The sequence below is a fragment of the Papio anubis genome, chromosome 12 (assembly GCF_008728515.1).
Source record: "Papio anubis isolate 15944 chromosome 12, Panubis1.0, whole genome shotgun sequence".
In the NCBI taxonomy this organism is placed as follows: Eukaryota; Metazoa; Chordata; class Mammalia; order Primates; family Cercopithecidae; genus Papio; species Papio anubis.
The window spans coordinates 82059523-82076642 of NC_044987.1; the positions used below are offsets into that span (position 1 = coordinate 82059523).

The 17120-nt window shown below is 34.1% G+C and overlaps 1 protein-coding gene across 3 annotated transcripts in view; it reads left to right on the forward strand.

The window, feature by feature from the left end:
- GAS2 (growth arrest specific 2) overlaps window positions 1-17120 on the forward strand; it is a 174895-nt gene that overhangs the window by 38117 nt on the left and 119658 nt on the right. For 2 of the 3 annotated variants that reach the window (XM_021925950.2, XM_003910117.4), the window contains exons 2-3: window positions 3498-3662; window positions 13764-13885. In XM_021925950.2, the coding sequence (XP_021781642.1) occupies window positions 3518-3662; window positions 13764-13885 (267 nt within the window). In that variant the 5' untranslated portion in view covers window positions 3498-3517. Of the gene's footprint in view, window positions 1-2870; window positions 3663-13763; window positions 13886-17120 lie in introns of those variants that run through there. The other variant, XM_031653386.1, reaches the window with a different exon arrangement.

Below are 17120 nucleotides of genomic sequence, written 5' to 3' on the forward strand. Positions count from 1 at the left end.
AAAAATACTTGGACTATATATACTTTATTGGAAACATCATTCAATGTTTAGGCACATTATACAAAAAGGTTTTTCTTTCTTCCTAACCTCACTGTTTTCTTCAAGTCTGGTGAATCATCAGTCACTTTATTTCCCACCTTTAAAAGTTACCCCTTGGCATCTCTTGTGGTTTTGAGCACTTTTGAATGAATTAAAAAGAACTGAAATGATCTTTTTGTGTAGCTTGTTCCTTAGGATGTAATTCATCTGATCCATATTGACTAAACATTTCTTTAAAAAGTTATAAGACGGGTAAAATTCCATAGTGATCTTTTTATGGGAATAATAGAAATTAATTTGACCTTTCTTCACCACAATATAATCATTGTAGTTGGAAACTACTTCACCAAGGGGTAAATTCTCCAGACTCCAAATTTTGATCATGCTAACTGAATCCATTTTCATGTTTCGTATTCATGGATTAGCCAAATCTAAATCCAGGACCTCCATGTATTGACTTTCAGCCAAACCGTTGAGTCATGTTAAGTTTGGCAGTGATTTGAAATGTGAAAAAAGGATCAGGAGAAATTGGATTGAGAATCTGAATTCTTTTAAAGGATCAGAAGAAATTGGATTGAGAATCTGAATTCTTTTAAGAAGGGACTTAAACAGAAGAGTCCTTATCTATGACAGTGACTTTAGGTTTCTACATATTTGACATAAGTCTAATGGTGTAACTTCTATTGCATGTTAATTACTCACTAAGCCTTCTTTCTCTCACCTCTGTCTTGTGGGAAAATGTAACTGTATTTTTGCTTTTTTTTCTACCACTAAACCTTTGACTGTATACAAAGTAGCAAAATAAAAATTGCCTAATTATTCTTATTGTTTTTACTTAATGTTCATCTCTAATTATTAGAAGGTAGTTTGAGTTAGTTTTCTGGCAAAACACAGGACAGAGTACATGAGAAATAAATGTGCCACTGTCAAGGAAAATAAAAACTTCACTGTTTAGAGGTTTTGAGGGAAAGGATTGTCCTTCTGGCTCATTGAAATTGTTACATGCCATTAGGCTTACTGTAAACTATCCCTTGATAAATTCTTTGCCGGACAATGAGCTTAAGAATCTGAGGTGTCTTCTTGCTTTTGTAGAGCAAAATAGGACTCTGATGCTTAAATGGAAGTTGCAGAGCACATAATAGGGTGTAGGTAAAGTTACTGAACGGCCACATCTCACTTTCAGGAAAGTAGTGGGAGAGATTGTGTCTTGAGAAGAAAGGCATTTTAGAGGTAACCCTTTTAAGATTTCAATTAGTTATTTCAATATATGAATCTTGTGCTCACATGTATTACTTAAATGTTTCTGAGGCTAGCTGGCATACAGGAATCTTAACCAGCTACAGGGAGATGTTTTGTTTTTTCTGGGACTAGACATATATTTTTTTTAACTGGGGCAGAAAATGCTTTAGGTTTTTGGTGTTTAATCACAGAATTTGGAGAAAACTTTAGGACTTTATATGGATAACGTCATTATTAACTATGAAATAATAAAAAGTGGTGATGTTCTGATTCCCGTAATGACAATCTAACAACATATGGCAAGGTATATTTAAAGCAGTTCACTTTTATAATGGTTGAATTTATATATATATATATATATATATATATGAACATATATGTAATGTTTTCAGAGAAAATTTATGGTATTTTTTTCAAAAAATTACTCAAGAGTAATTTAATTATAAATGAAATTGTACTTTTAAATAGTGTACTTATGATACCTTTTAGGTACTTACTCATACTCCCAACAGTCTTTTCTATCGCTACAGCAAAATATTTGGGAGATGCTCCCACTTTGCATTTTTCTAAACACCGGTGTCTTATTTTTTCTTCAAAGGCAATATTTAAAAGAAATTAACTTATGTTAAGTGAATTAGAGTTTGAGGTTACCTGGAAAGGAATACTATGTAGAGTTTCAAATGATAAAACCAAAAGGAGAATATATAACTTATTGGTAACTTTAAAATGCCATAAATACTGGAATATCACTGAAAACCCCATGATACCATATAAACATTACTTCTTGCCTATTGTAAATATTTTCATTTTCATTGTCATACAGTCATAATGCATCTGGTTATTTCATAAGCATATTTATATACAGAGTAGAATCCTACATGTTGTTAAACATTATGACTATTATATTAACTGCTTCATTAGTTCTTCTGTAGTCTTACATCCTATAAATAATGCATACAAAAGTGCTATAGTCTGTCTGGGCATGGTGGCTCACGCCTGTAATCTCAGCATTTTGGGAGGCCAAGATAGGTGTATCACTTGAGGTCAGGAGTTCAAGACCAGCCTAGCCAACATGATTAAGCCCCATCTCCACTAAAAAATACAAAACAAACAAACAAATAAACCAAAATGCTATATTCAAGGCCAACTATATATTCAAATACCTTTTCTACAACCCAAGTGGGGGATTGCACTACTTCACAATATGGTCAAGTTAATGAAAGCATCCTTCTTTTTATAGGTGTAACATATTTAAGTACTTCTACTCTAAAGATAATTTCAAACAAAACCCTGCATGTAAAACAAATACAGTGGAAAGATAAAAAGCAAGAAAGAGAAAGAGATTATTGTAGCGATAGCAGAGGACAAACAAACACCTCTGGCAGCATTTGTTAGAACTATGGTGCAGTTCTTGGGTTATCATCAATATGGGTTCTTAACTATTCCGTTTTGTAAAAATGTGTCATTACAGAAAGGGTAGTGGTCTTGGGAATATGAAGACTCAGGTTCAAGACTAGTTCTGTCATGACCTAGCTATATGATCTTGGTGAAGTCACTTATCCTCTCTCCATCTCTTTTTTTTTTTTTTTTTTTTTTTTTTTTTTTGGTTCCTTTGACTGTAAGAGAGAAGTGTGGTAGAGAGTCTTTGGGTGTACCTCTTCCCCCGCTTTTTACCCAGTTCTCTAAATTGTGAGTCCATGATTGCTTGGCCGTCTCCGAAAAGGAAGTGATTTGCTTAACATTTTAGGCTACAATATTAAAGGTAATGATCATGTGTTTACAGTGAGTTGTACAAATGCTGTCATTGCTAGTGTTCAGTTCATAAAATTTGGTGAAAATCTATGGTTTTAAATAGTAGCCAAACAATAGGAGCTAACAAACTGGACACTAACATTTTAACATTTTTTTTGTGTTTCAATAAGTGGAGTTTCTTGCTTAGAAGCTGGCTCTTTCCAAGTATATTGTTTCATACAAACTTGGAGCTTCTTGTTTGATTTTCTATTTGACCTTTGATTACTGCTGTTTTCCTGCTAAGTGGTTGGCCAAAAGTGAGAGGGCCAGTACAGATAAAGCAAATAGTGTTTCATGGGGTTTAATAATTAACAAACTGATCTGTCATCAAAAAGCCCATAGATTCAGTTCATTATAATGTCATGATGACAACATTTTAGTGAGAGAAGTCTGTATAAAAAGCAATTGCTCTTTTGTTTCCAAAACAGGTATTACAAGTGGATAAATAATGTGCACTGCTCTGAGCCCAAAGGTACGCAGTGGACCTGGCCTCTCTGATATGCATCAGTATAGCCAATGGCTAGCCAGCAGACATGAAGCTAATTTGCTACCAATGAAAGAAGATCTGGCCTTGTGGTTAACCAATCTATTAGGTAAGGTTATAAGATCTCATTTTGTGATCAAAGATAACAGTTTTTGTTTTATTTTTCCTCCTGTAGTGTCCTTCACCTAAGCATGTGATAGCACCTTGGAAAGAAAGACTTTTACTATTTGGCATTTGCACTGGGGAAACCTGAGGCAGGTGGAAAATTTTAATGAATTTCCCAATGTCTGTCACATTAACTGTGCTTAGTAATTCCAATATGATGCACTCAAATGTGGAAATATGTGGTCAGATTGCTTATTTTATCTATATGCTGGTCTGATTTATTTTTGGCTTTTGTTTCATGCAGCTGACCAATTTGACCTATTCTTTTGACATTGTACACAGGCCACAGTGTCTGTAAAATCTGGCTTCTAAATCTGGATTTCTTTGCCCTACTTTTACAGCACACCTTCTAAAACTGCTGAATACTCAAACTCAGGAACAAAATCATGTATCCTTTTTCCAAATGAGCTGACTGGAATCATCTAACCCTGAACTAAAATTTTTCTTTTCCATTTGCTTTTGTTTTTAAGGTCTAGTCTAACAGTACTTTCACTGACCTCATGCTACCTCCTGGTAAAGATGCCTCTCCTTTTGTTGCTGTTGTGCTTTCATATTCACAGGATAAAATTTCAACTATGTGAAAAATAGAATCGCATATTTAAAGGATCATCATATATAGCAACACTATTTCCACTACGTTTTTTACAGAGAATAAATTTAGTTTAAATGTGAGAAAAAAGATCCCTGTAGACTTTATAAGATATAAGATTTCAGCATTGAGTAAACATAGAACTTGCAATCAGCTTTATCATTTGTAGGGGAGATTTCATCAACACTATTTTATTATTTAAAGAATCTGTCAAGGTAAGAGTTGTTATCTCATTTTCTAGCTAATGAAACTAAAGAGCTTAGGAAGGTGCACCCCGTCCATCTGAAATTTTAGCAATTTTTGGCAGGGGTTTAGCACATTTTATCAGAGTTTTGCTTTCTCTCCATGGCTCTGGATTTTTGCATGGCTTTTGTATTTATTTATTTTTTAGTCTTTATCCTAGGATTTCTTTATCCTATGTTTCGTTTTTCTTCATGGTGTGCACATAATTTTGGCAACTCTGTAGTCTAACCAAGGCTACTGAATATGGGTATGCAAATTGTACCCTTCACCAACAAATAGTGAGGTCAGAAAAAGAAGACACTCCCCAGAAAGACCCTTTACACTGCTATGGAAGTCTCTCCTCCAGAAGGAAGGGGCTACACCTTTCAGCAATTCATTCATGCAGAGGACCTTTTATCTCCATCAAGGAGTGGGAGTTATTTAAGCCTAAACAGATGGATTTTTCTCTCTCTTCTGTTTTTTTTGGGTTCACTAATGATTGCTGTATTAGTAATTAATTATTAAATTTGAGCTATCAGTTTTCCGATGTAGGCAATCACAAGTGTGGTAGTATAGAATAAAAGTTAAGAGTACAGGCTCTGGAAATAGACTGCCTGTGTTTGAACCCCAGCTCTGCCACTTGGTAGCAGTGTGATCTTGGGCAAGTTACTTACCTCTCTTGTGCCTCATTTTCCTCATCTGTACAGTGGTAATAACAGTACTAACTACTTTGTAGGGCTGCTGTGGGAGTGAATGATTAAAATACGTATAGTACTTTGAACAGTATCTGGTCCTAGTAAACACTATACTGTTTTTGTTATTATACTACATATATAGTTCAGTGAAAATTTGATTTTGTGCATATTTTTTTTCATTTTTGTCCAACAAACATTTGAGTGTGCAGCAGCATAAGCATTGGTAAAAACATCGACTCTGGAATAAGAATGCTTCAATTCAAATCTTGGTTTTATCACTTACTATGTGATACTGGGCACGTGTCTTATTGCACTGTGTCTTGGTTATATAATCTATAAAATAAATACCATAATAAACCGACCTTATGGGATTGTTGGGGGTTTGAATGAGAAAATTGCCTTTAGAAGAAGGTATGGCACATAATCAAGCAGTAAATAATAACTATTATGATTATTGTGTTCCAGACAGTCATCTAGGTACTGGAAGATAGTGATTAAGAATAGATGTAGTACCTATTCTTGCAAAGCTTAGAGTAGATTAGCAAAAAAGACACAGTAAATAAGTAATTGAATGTATAATCTATTACTTGTTATAAACACTAAAAGATACAAGTTGCAATTAAAATGTAAATTGAGGTAGGAGTAGGGCAAAGGATCAGAGGGATTGGGAAATCTTCCTTATGGGAATGTATATTTAAACTGAGAACTAAGATTAATAGCTAGCCAGACCAAACATGGGGTAAGAGCCTTTGCAAGGAGGGAAGGGCATGTATTGAGGTAGGAAGGAGCTTGGTACATTGCAAGAAATGAAGCAAGTCTAGTTTCAACAGAAAAGAAATAGAAAGAGAGTTTCATGAGACATGTTATGGCTGGATCATATATTACTTTGAAGATCATATTAAGGAGCTTATAATTTACAGTATGATCTATGAGAAACCATTGAGATGTTCTAAACAGAGGAAGAGTGTGATTAATTAGAGTATAGCCTGCTTATAAAGGTATGCTATAATGTCCTATGACTTGTCATCAAAGGCATTTTATTTAGTGAGTGTGGTAATTTATAAGGCAGCTTGATGAGTGTGAGCAGCCCAAGACAGCCTCAAAGAATAGAGAGTCAGTGTTTGTAATGGAAAGATCCTTGGATTAAAAGTCAGGAGACCTGGCTCCTAACTGGGTGTCAGGAGACCTGGCCTCTGGTTCTGGCTCTGCTACTTGGTAAGAAACTTGCCCAAAGTCACTCAGCCATCTTTTCTGGGCTCAGTGTCTTCAACCATAAAATGAAGGGATTGAAGTAGATGATCTCTAATGTCCTTTCCAGATCCCAAAGTCTGAGTTTTAGGAAATCCATCTCTCGAGACCCAGTTTGGGGTAGTTGAGAGAGTCATCAATATACATAAACAGGGAGGAGATTTACATAAATGAATGACTTTTTTCCTTCAAATTAAGACTTTTTTAATGTTAGTAGTTATAACACAAATGCAATTGATGACTTGTGAAATTTTCTCAGAAAAGGAATCCTAAAAGAATCTCAAGATACAGTAAAGTTTAACCTTTGAATTGACTTCAGTTCATACAAAGTAGACAGATAATAGACTTCAAGTCAATATTCTCATCGCGATTTGATAAGTGGACTAATAACTTGAGATTATTAAAAAGTGGTAAAACATTTGGAGGTAGAAAAATGCATTGTGTACTAGAATGGTGATAATAAGGAGGGAAAGAATAAATTTATGGTTATGTTAGAAGATATTTTTCTTACACTTAGGTACATTTAGTACTCACATACTTTGGAAATAGAGCAATTAAAGTATATTTTAAAATAATTTATTATTGGCTGTTTTGTCACTTCAGAAATATTTGCAGATTTTTATTATGCCACTCTTTTTCAAGTCTTGCTTTTTATCTACTTGAAAGAGATACAAAGTAAAAAACATAAAAAGAAAATGTCTTGAAAGTAACTTCAGAATTGATATATCTCCTCTGAATTCCTAACTGAGAAATTTACATGTTAAATTAAAGCTTTTAATTAGATGTTGCTGTTGTGCCATTAGAGTTTACTTGTGGAAAGATTTTTCTCCTTATTTCTAGTATGCTTGTCTAAAATGTAATTTTTTTCCTTTTATGTTTTTCAAAAGGAGTATTAATGATGTTCTAAATTCAGATATTTCTGATCGTACATATAAACTGTCTATTAAAAATATGGTTCCTTGAAGAATACTCCATTTATATTCTGGTATTTTGATGGATCAAAATGATTCGATGGAGAAGAAAGTGATTTTATTAGTTCATAAACCAATGTTCATATTCATGTAATGTATATATGTATTATACTGTCATTTCCCAGAAATATACTTACTTAATCAGTAATAATAATAAATATCATTTTAAATTCCTAGGCATAGGATTAAAACATCAACTGCAAACTTTTAAGCTAACTGAAATTTATATATTAGAATATAAAATACCAGCTGTCTTGTGATGTTAACTGGTTAAAATGAATAAATAATTTATAGTTGCTGGGATTTATCTAGGGGGTAGCACACATTAATTAACAAGAAGATTATCATGTAATATTTACTGACTATTTACATATCCTTGGATATATCTACTGATCTTGTAGAAAATACTCTTTGCAGTCCTAGCATGTTTTTGAATAATGGCTGGCACCACGGAGCAGTTTTGTGACCAACATTCAAAAAAGACAGCAAAACAGTCATGAAGATCTTATCGTCTTTCTTTATAAAAAGTTTCTTCAGCCATTGTTGCCTATTGACATTAAATATACACATTTTATTTTTATTTTAGGTCTTTTGCTATTTTTGCTCATGAACCAAATATTGCTAATCTGTTATTTAACTATGCCCTTGGGGTATATTAGAACATGAATTGCATATGTAAATAAAGCTTGGGGAAATTTTTAATTGTCATTGTGAGCAAACAGCATGTTATTACATTAACAGTCCTGGATTATGGCAACCACCCATTATTCAAATACATTAGGCATATTCTACTACTTTTATAATTATTGATGGACTTTTGAAGAATATTACTGGCTTGGCTTTGATTATATACTAAAATAAATGTTCTCAAATTGTCTATTTCATATGTATTTTTAATTGAAAATGATGGCTTGCCTTTATTTTCAATTAATATTTGTCTAATGCTGTATAAATTACATGGGAGTGTATTTCAAAGAAAGGATTATAGTTGTTAAACATCAAATAAATTAAAATTGTTCTTAAAGCTTATAGATCTTTAGGATATAGGCATATGTGTTTGGATAATGCAGGGACTTCGAATACATCATCAGATATATTAAAAATCAAGTTATGCTGAATTGATTTTACTGATATTTAGAAAATGCATTGACAGTTGATATCATGGTGATTTTCCCCCTCTCTGAGCTTTGTGCATGCCTACAAATAAAATGCAGTTGTTTTCTACTTAATACAAGCAATATGTAACATTTCATTATTTTCAGTTATTCTTAAAAAATAAAATTTTCAGCATTAAACATTTAAGCACCTATTTATTAGGGTTGCTGCTGTCAAATACAGCTACTATCTAATGAGTTTGGAACAGCTTGCTTTTCTTTTTTCTTGTGGCCCTTTTGCCAGATACTTATTCTGCAGGGTTCTCATATTCTTGGTATAGCCAACAAAAATTCCGTAGGACAGGTGGTATCTTGTGTTAGTTCAAAAGCTTACAGAATCACCTTCATGTTCACAAGTTGACACCTTTCAGAGCAGTTATCCTAATTTTGTATGTGATTTGTGCAGCAGAACCAGCTTTATATTTTTTGATGTAAATTCAGGGTAGACACTTGAAAATTAGTGTGAAGCAGGTGCTGGTCTAGGAATTTTGCATATAATGAACTGTTTCCTATCTTACAACCTTGAAACTGTAGACAGCATATGAACCACTTTGAATTCTCCAGTTAGAAAAATATATTTGTATTGAGAGGTACAGTGGGGATGAAAATAGAATTTGATAGTATCTGGATCATCTTTAGGGATTAAAAATATACCAACTTTCTTCTTCAGTGAATCATGCCAAGTACCAGAACTTGCCTGAATGATATTGTTAGTCATTCTCCAACCTACAAGGTGGGTTGCTATTCATTTTTCAGCACCACAATCTTCAACCCCAAGCTTTTATTTTTTTTCTCTTTTTTTCCTAAAGAGGTTTCTGTGGTGTTTCTACATAGAAAAAGACAACTGCAAGAGGGATAATTCATTGTCATGGAAAATAGTCATTTGTGTATTCAGCAAATATTTAAGTAGTCAAGCATAGTGGCTAAAAGCATAAACTCTGAACCTAAATTGCCAAAGAGCCAAGTTCCTCTGCCCGCGAATTAGATGACCTGAGGCAGGTTACTTAATCTATACATCTGTTTCATCATCTGTAAAATGGATATATAGTAGCACCCACTTCACAGTTTTCTTGAGAAGATTAAATGCATTAATTCATGTAAAATGCTTAGAACAGTACTTGACATATAATAATAACTCAACTGTTAAATATTATTATTAGAATTCTTTAGAAATTTAATACTGCTAATTTATTGGGAAGAAAACATTCTTTCTCAGCAACTTAGAAGATTAAAAGGATTATTTTTTTCCAGGTGGCCCCAGTCTAAAACACTTTATAGACTGATATGTAAATCTTTACAAAAGTTATGGCAAACATATTTCTGGGAGGAATACAATGATGTGTATGTGCGTGCATGTTGATTATAGTTGCCTGGCAAAAGATTTCAGGCAGATGTTTATATCCCACCTTTGAGCTATAATGTTTTAACAGAAAGCGACTAGCCACAATATTTAATCAAATTTCCTGATTTTGATCTACTGGCAAGTTGTCATTCTTGACTAAATTAATCATGTGAAGATTAAATATCACAATTATAAATTCAGGAAGCAAAACTATTACTTCTAGACTAGGATACGCTAGATTAATGTTCAAACCAATGGCTTTATGGACCAGCACTGGTCAGGACTTTAACATACTTTAATTGTATCTATTTATTGTTCTTTCTTTCCCTGCAAACACCAACCACAATGAAATGCTAGGGTTAGGGAAGAAATGATTTTCTGGTGCTAAAATCACACTGTTTCCAGTACGTGTAGTCTGATGTGTTAAACCAGGTGCACAATTTAAATTACAGAAGATCTGATTCTGTTTAACAGAGATATTTACCTATGTATGACTTTTACTTGAGAAATTGTAATTATTTCTACATAGCCTGTTCTTAAGAATTTGCCAGAGATAAATTCAACTACTTTTATATTGTATTGTTTTTTGAAAAAAATACTGTTGATATTATTAATATTAATGCAATAAAGAACTAGATAATATATCATCCCCATATAAAGATTATAACTGATTTCTTACAATCACACAGTGATTGTAATCATAAAGTATATATTTAATGATTTTTAATCATTGGAAGGAAAATATGTTACACATGAAGTTATTTATAAAAGTCTCAGACTTGTATTTTTTCTTCATTTGAGGCAGTACATTTCAACTATAAAGTATGTAATAGTCTGTTTTAGCCAAAAAAAACTCACCTTTCAGAGCTATAAAATGTACAGAATTGAAAGCTGACACCTAATATATTTTTCATTAGATACAGATGTTCAATGTAAAATTCTTTTTACAAGTATTCATGAAAAACAGGATAACTAAAAAGATATAATGCATAAAAAGTAAAAATCATACCTTTTGTTAATGGGTTTTTAATGAAAGCAATTTTTTTCTTTTTATGATTTACGTGTTCTTTTAAGTATATTGTAAACATCTTATAACTTAAAATTATGAATAGAATCTTCAAATTGCCATAGAATTTAATGAAATAAAAATATATAAAGATCTATTAAAAATGGAAAATCTTGCAAGTAATGTGTAAAGAAATAATTCAACAATTTAAAGTTTATCTTATCTTAAAATTTAAATTTATTTGAATAACACTATAATTAAGAAAATTATTTCTAATATTTACTTTCTGTAATTTTGTGAAATAATTTTGTTATTATTAAAAAATGCAGCCTGGCGTGGCAGCTCATGCCTGTAATCCCAGCACTTTGGGAGGCTGAGGTGGGCAGAGCACTAGGTCAAGAAATCGAGACCATCGGAGCCAACATGGTGAAACCCTGTCTCTACTAAAAATATAAAAATTAGCTGGGCATGGTGGCATATGCCTGTAGTCCCAGCTACTTGGGAGGCAGAGGTTGCAGTGAGCCGAGATCATGCCACTGCACTCCAGCCTAGCAATAGATTTCGGCAATAAAGCTGAGATTGTGCCACTGCACTCCAGGCTGTGGCTAGTCACTTTCTGTTGAAAAAAAAAAAAAAAGAAAAGAAAAGGAAAATGAAGGCCAATATGATGAATACACAATACAAATTCTGTTATGCTGGCTTTTTGTATTTTGGCATGCTACTGTCATTTCTGAACTGAGCTGCACACAGTTTTGAAATAAAAGTTCTGCACAGGCTACCTGTGTGGTGAATATTTAAAGCTACTGATGTTTTTCCACCTGCAGAAGTCATTATTCTAATTGGGGGCCAAAATATGAACTACTCAGTAGGGGAAAAAGAACATTCGTTTAAAAAGTAATTCTTTGTCCCTAAGACTGCCCCCCAAAATGGAAAAAAAAATTCATTTTAAGCAGATGTTTCTTGAAATTCAAATATATTAGATATTGTGAGTTTAACTTAAATGGTAAATGGTTCATCTGTTGTTCCAGCCGGATTTTATTTATTTATTTATTCATGAGACAGAGTCTTACTCTATCGCCCAGGCTGGGGTGCAGTGGTGTGATCTCTGCTCACTGCAACTTCCGCCTCCCAGATTCAAGCCATTCTCCTGCCTCATCCTCCCAAGTAGCTGGGATTACAGGCGTGCGCCACCATACCTGGCTAATTTTTGTATTTTTAGTAGAGGCAGGGTTTCACCTAGTTAGCCAGGTTGGTCTTGAACTCCTGATCTCAGGTGATCTGCCCACCTTGGCCTCCCAAAGTGCTGGGATTACAGGCATGAGCCACCATGCCAGGCCGCATTTTCAAATAATAAGAAAACTATTTCACAAAATTACAGAAAGTAAATATTATAAATAATGTAAGTAGTTTTCATATTCCAGGTAAAGGAGAAAATTAGGGATTGTGCAATAAAGGTGTCTGGAGAATGCCTCAGTGAGGACGGTGTTTAGCAATCTTAATTTTAGCAGTGAGCATGGTATGTATTGCAGAGAGAAGCTGAGGACAGAAAGAATAGCCATTGTTCTTGTTGCTAGAGGTTTAAGTATCACATTATGAAGATTTTTATTAAGGTTATGGCATGAGAAATAGAAGGAAGCTTGAATCTGTAGGACTTCTGACTAATAATTTACAGAAACATAAGGCAGGAAAATGGAATATTCTGAAACTTAGATTAATAGGAAACAAAAAAGGAGAGGGCTTTGAGAAAGATATGATTTGAAAGAGTTTATAAGAAAGCAGTGCAGTAGCAGGATCTCACCTCACTGCAGCCTCTGCCTCCCAGACCCAAGCCATCCTCCCACCTCAGCCTCCCAAGTAGCTGGGACTGCAGGCATGCACCACCATGACTGGCTAATTTTTGTGTTTTTGTAGAAATGGGGTTTCACCATGTTGCCCCATGGCTGGTCTGTAACTCATGAGCTCAAGTGATCCACCTACCTCGGCCTTCCAAAATTCTGGGATTACAGGCCTGAGCTACTGTGCCCAGCCTACCTGTGTTATTTTAATCAGGAAAACCATTTCAATAGAATCTAGAGATATGGTTTTATATATTGGCCATGTTATTAAAGTTCCCAATGGTGGTTTTTAAAAATATATACATGGCTCTATTTTAAATTAAAGAAAAGTGATCTGGCTGGGTGCACCCCAGATTACATGACTGTAATCCCAGTACTTTTGGAGGCTGAGGCTGGAGGATTGTTTGAGCCCCCGGAGTTTGAAACTGCAGTGAGCTATGATCCTGCCACTGCACTCCAGATTGGGTGATAGAGTACAATCCTGTTGAGAGAGAGAGAGACCTACGTTGTTCTTGTAGTCAGACATACACCTAACAAAAAGTACTTGTTCTGCATTGTGTCCTGCCTTATGGGTCAAAGTAATTGAATGGGCCATTGAGGATGAGAATGGAATGATTAATGGAGGCCAAATTGTGAAATCACTGGTAAAGCTGGTTCTTTGAGTTTTGTTGATTAGTTTTCATTCCCCCTGATTACTAAATGATGGAATTCTTTTACCCAGGATATCATTTTGCCACCTTTAATATGAAATAAAACTTTTATGCAGTTAGCACTATGTTATGAAAATATTAAATGCTGAAATTCTTGCAACCAACGGAAGATAGAAAATTCCAAAGAAATGACTATTTCTGGTAAGCTCCTATCCCAGATACGTAACTCAGCTAGAATAGCAATTTTAGTAATAAGATTGTGTCAAATATTTTATTTAGTGTGAATCTGACATTTTGATTTTCTTTTTATAATGCTTCTTTTTGTCATTTCAGGGAAGGAGATTACAGCAGAAACTTTTATGGAGAAGTTGGACAATGGTGCCTTGCTCTGTCAACTTGCAGAAACTGTGCAGGAGAAATTCAAGGAGAGCATGGATGTTAACAAGCCCACAAAGGTAAAAGATCCCAATGCAAAAATCACTCTTAGGTGGTAGATTACATTTATAATTGCTTATAAATTGAATGTAATTAAAAAATTTATTGTGAACAGATGCATCAAGGTCTATACTAGCAACAAAGTACAGAGGGTTCTTTTTAATTAGGTAATGTGTTATTTGCACTCTAATGACATAAATTGCATAATCCTTTTGGTGAATCTAATTAAATAAAAGCTTATGAAAAGTGATGGTATTAAAAGAGTGTTGTATATAAACTCAATGAATCTAAAGTATTGACTAAAATCTTAGCAGAGAAATAATTGTGTCATTAGGCAATGCACAAATCTAGCCAAGAAAGATTTACTGAATAGATCTTTGTTTTCAAAAATATTATGGCAGAATACTAGATCAAAATTTCTGGACTGTAATTTTTTGTTTATTCTAAATAATAGTACCATTGAACTAAGTAAATTTGGACAAATTATATATTTTATTTCTAACTACTCAGATTTCTTTTCTCCACATTAATTCTAATATTCTTTTCTAGTGATTATAAACACTTGATGAAAGTATGATGTTTGACTTTTTTGAAGAAAACAAGAGAGATTGTACTTAATTTTTAATAGAGAATGAAAAGAGATATAAAAAATATTAAAATAATGTTGACTAGGCATGGTGGCTCATGCATGTAATCCCAGTACTTTGCTTTGGGAGGCTGAGGTGGGCAGATCACGTGAGATCAGGAGTTTGAGACCAGTCTGGCAAACCTGGCCAAAACCCATCTCTACTAAAATAAATAAATAAATACATAAAAAATAAATTAAAACAATTTAGCCCAGCACCATGACACATGTCTATAATCCCAGCGACGCAGGAGGCTGAGGCAGGAGAATTGCTTGAACCCAGGAAGTAGAGGTTGTGGTGAGTAGAGATCACACCATTGCACTCCAGCCTGGGTGACAGAATAAGACTCTATCTAAAAAATAAAAATAAAAAAAATAAAAATAAAAATGTTGAAGACAACTTACTACAGAAAGCAACTGTTAAAGCTTTTGTGCAACTCTGACAGAAAAAATAAAAGGGGTGTGTGTGTTTGTGTGTGTGTGTGTGTATATGTGTGTATTGCCACTGAATTTATTTTTTAGATATTTTATATTACTCTGTATTGTATAATATACAAAACCTTCCTCTATTTTTTTAAATCTTAAAAGCAGCTCTGTGAAGGTATTAATTAATTAAGTGGCTCCCAAACTTTGCTGCACATTGGAATTACCTGAGCATCTTTAAGAAAAATGCTGAGAGCTGGGCTGGATGTGATGGTTCATGACTGTAATCTCAGCAGTTTGTGGGGGTCAAGGCAGGCAGATTGCTTGAGCTCAGGAGTTCAAGATCAGCCTAGGCAACATGATGAAACACCATCTGTAAGAAAAACACAAAAAAATTAGCAGGGAATGGTGGTGGGTTCCTGTAGTCCCAGCTATTTGGGAAGCTGAGACGTCAGGTTCACTTGAGTCCAGGAGGTTGAAGTTGCAGTGAGCCGAGATCACAACACTGCACTCCAGCCTGGGAGACAAAGTGAGACCCTTTCTCAAAAATAAGAATACAATAAAATAATACCGAGACCTGGATCCCATGCCTTAACATTCTGATTTAATCCCATAGGGTGAAACCTGGGCACTGGAATTTTTAAAAAGCACCCCAGGTGATTCTAATGCGCAGCAAAGTTTGGTAACCATGAATTTCTTTTAATTTTCTCCTTGATTGGATGGTTGAAGACTCTAAGTAATTTGTACAAGATTGGCTAGTAAATGACCAATCATGAAGCTGATACAGACAACTTTGCAAGTTTAATGCTGTCTCATTTTGGTTCATTATGGGTAGCCCAGGAGTGAGGAGACTGTTTATGAAAATGCTTTGTGTCAAGCTTAATGTTAGGACACCAATTTTTCTTCTGCTCTCATTTCCATCGTGATGTAACTGGCCTCTACATCAGCTACTGATGAGAAAATATAATGCCAATAAGAGGACAATTTGTATAGAAGGTTTACCGTAAAGCAATGAACAGAGAGAAATAAGCTGTGGTGCCCAGACATTTGAAAGCATTACCTTCACATTACGAGGTTCCTGAAACCCGTATTGCTTGTTTTTGAGGATGGAGAGCCCAATGCCTCAGTGTTAAGAATCCTTGAATCCTCCAGAGTAATAAGATTAACCAACTCTATTAAGGCCATTGTGCGGTTTTCTGGTTTTGCTTTGTTTGTAAGTCTTTGCTTTTTTAAAACAGAAGCAAAGATTCCCAAATAGATTTGTAATTGTAAGACTCAAATGTAAGATAACCCTAAAGCATTAGCCTATAGGTCAAAGGCTTTGACATTAAGTGCATTTTGCTTGGGTTCTAGTTTTATTTATTCATTGGACATGTCTGAGCCATAGTTTCCTTATCTGTGAAATAGGATTAATACTTATGCATGCATACCTTCCATAGAGCATTGCACAAAATAGGACTCTTGATAAAATCTCTTTTTCCTATGTGAAAGGTAAGAGACCCTTATAGACCCTTATAAGAATTTTCGATTAACTATAAGAAAATAAATATTTTATAGTCTATGGCCATACCACCCTGAACATGCCCGATCTCATGTGATCTCGGGAACTAAGCAAGATCGGGCCTGGTTAGTACTTGGAAGGGAGAAAATAAATGCTTTATAAATGTTTGTATTTAGCATGAGAGTTGGTATGTGCAGATATGTATACATTTGCCCCAATCTCCGTGATAATATGTAATATTGAGGATATTTACAGATCGAAAGTTATGTAACTACTTTCCTTTTAAACATTTATTTCAATATTATAATTTTTATAATAAAACTATAAAACATAAAGAAACAAAAGAATATTTTTCAGTTAGTAGTAGAACTGCAGCAAGTTATTAAACTTGAAATAGTTCTGTGAACCTAGGCAATTTTGTTTGACTGAATATGAAGCTAAATTTTTTTTCAGATTGTGATAAAGGTTTTAGTATAAAACCTTAAATGTGTTACTTGAACAAGTGCAGGTTTAAAAATACTTATTGTCATCTCACCAAAAAGTCACATGCACCTGTGTGTTCATAGCAGCACTATTCACTATAGCACAGACATGAAATCAACCTAGATGCTCATCAACGGTGGACTGGATAAAGAAAATATGGTCCCTGTATACCACGAATACCATGCAGCCATAAGAAACCAAAATCATGTCCTTTGCAGAAACA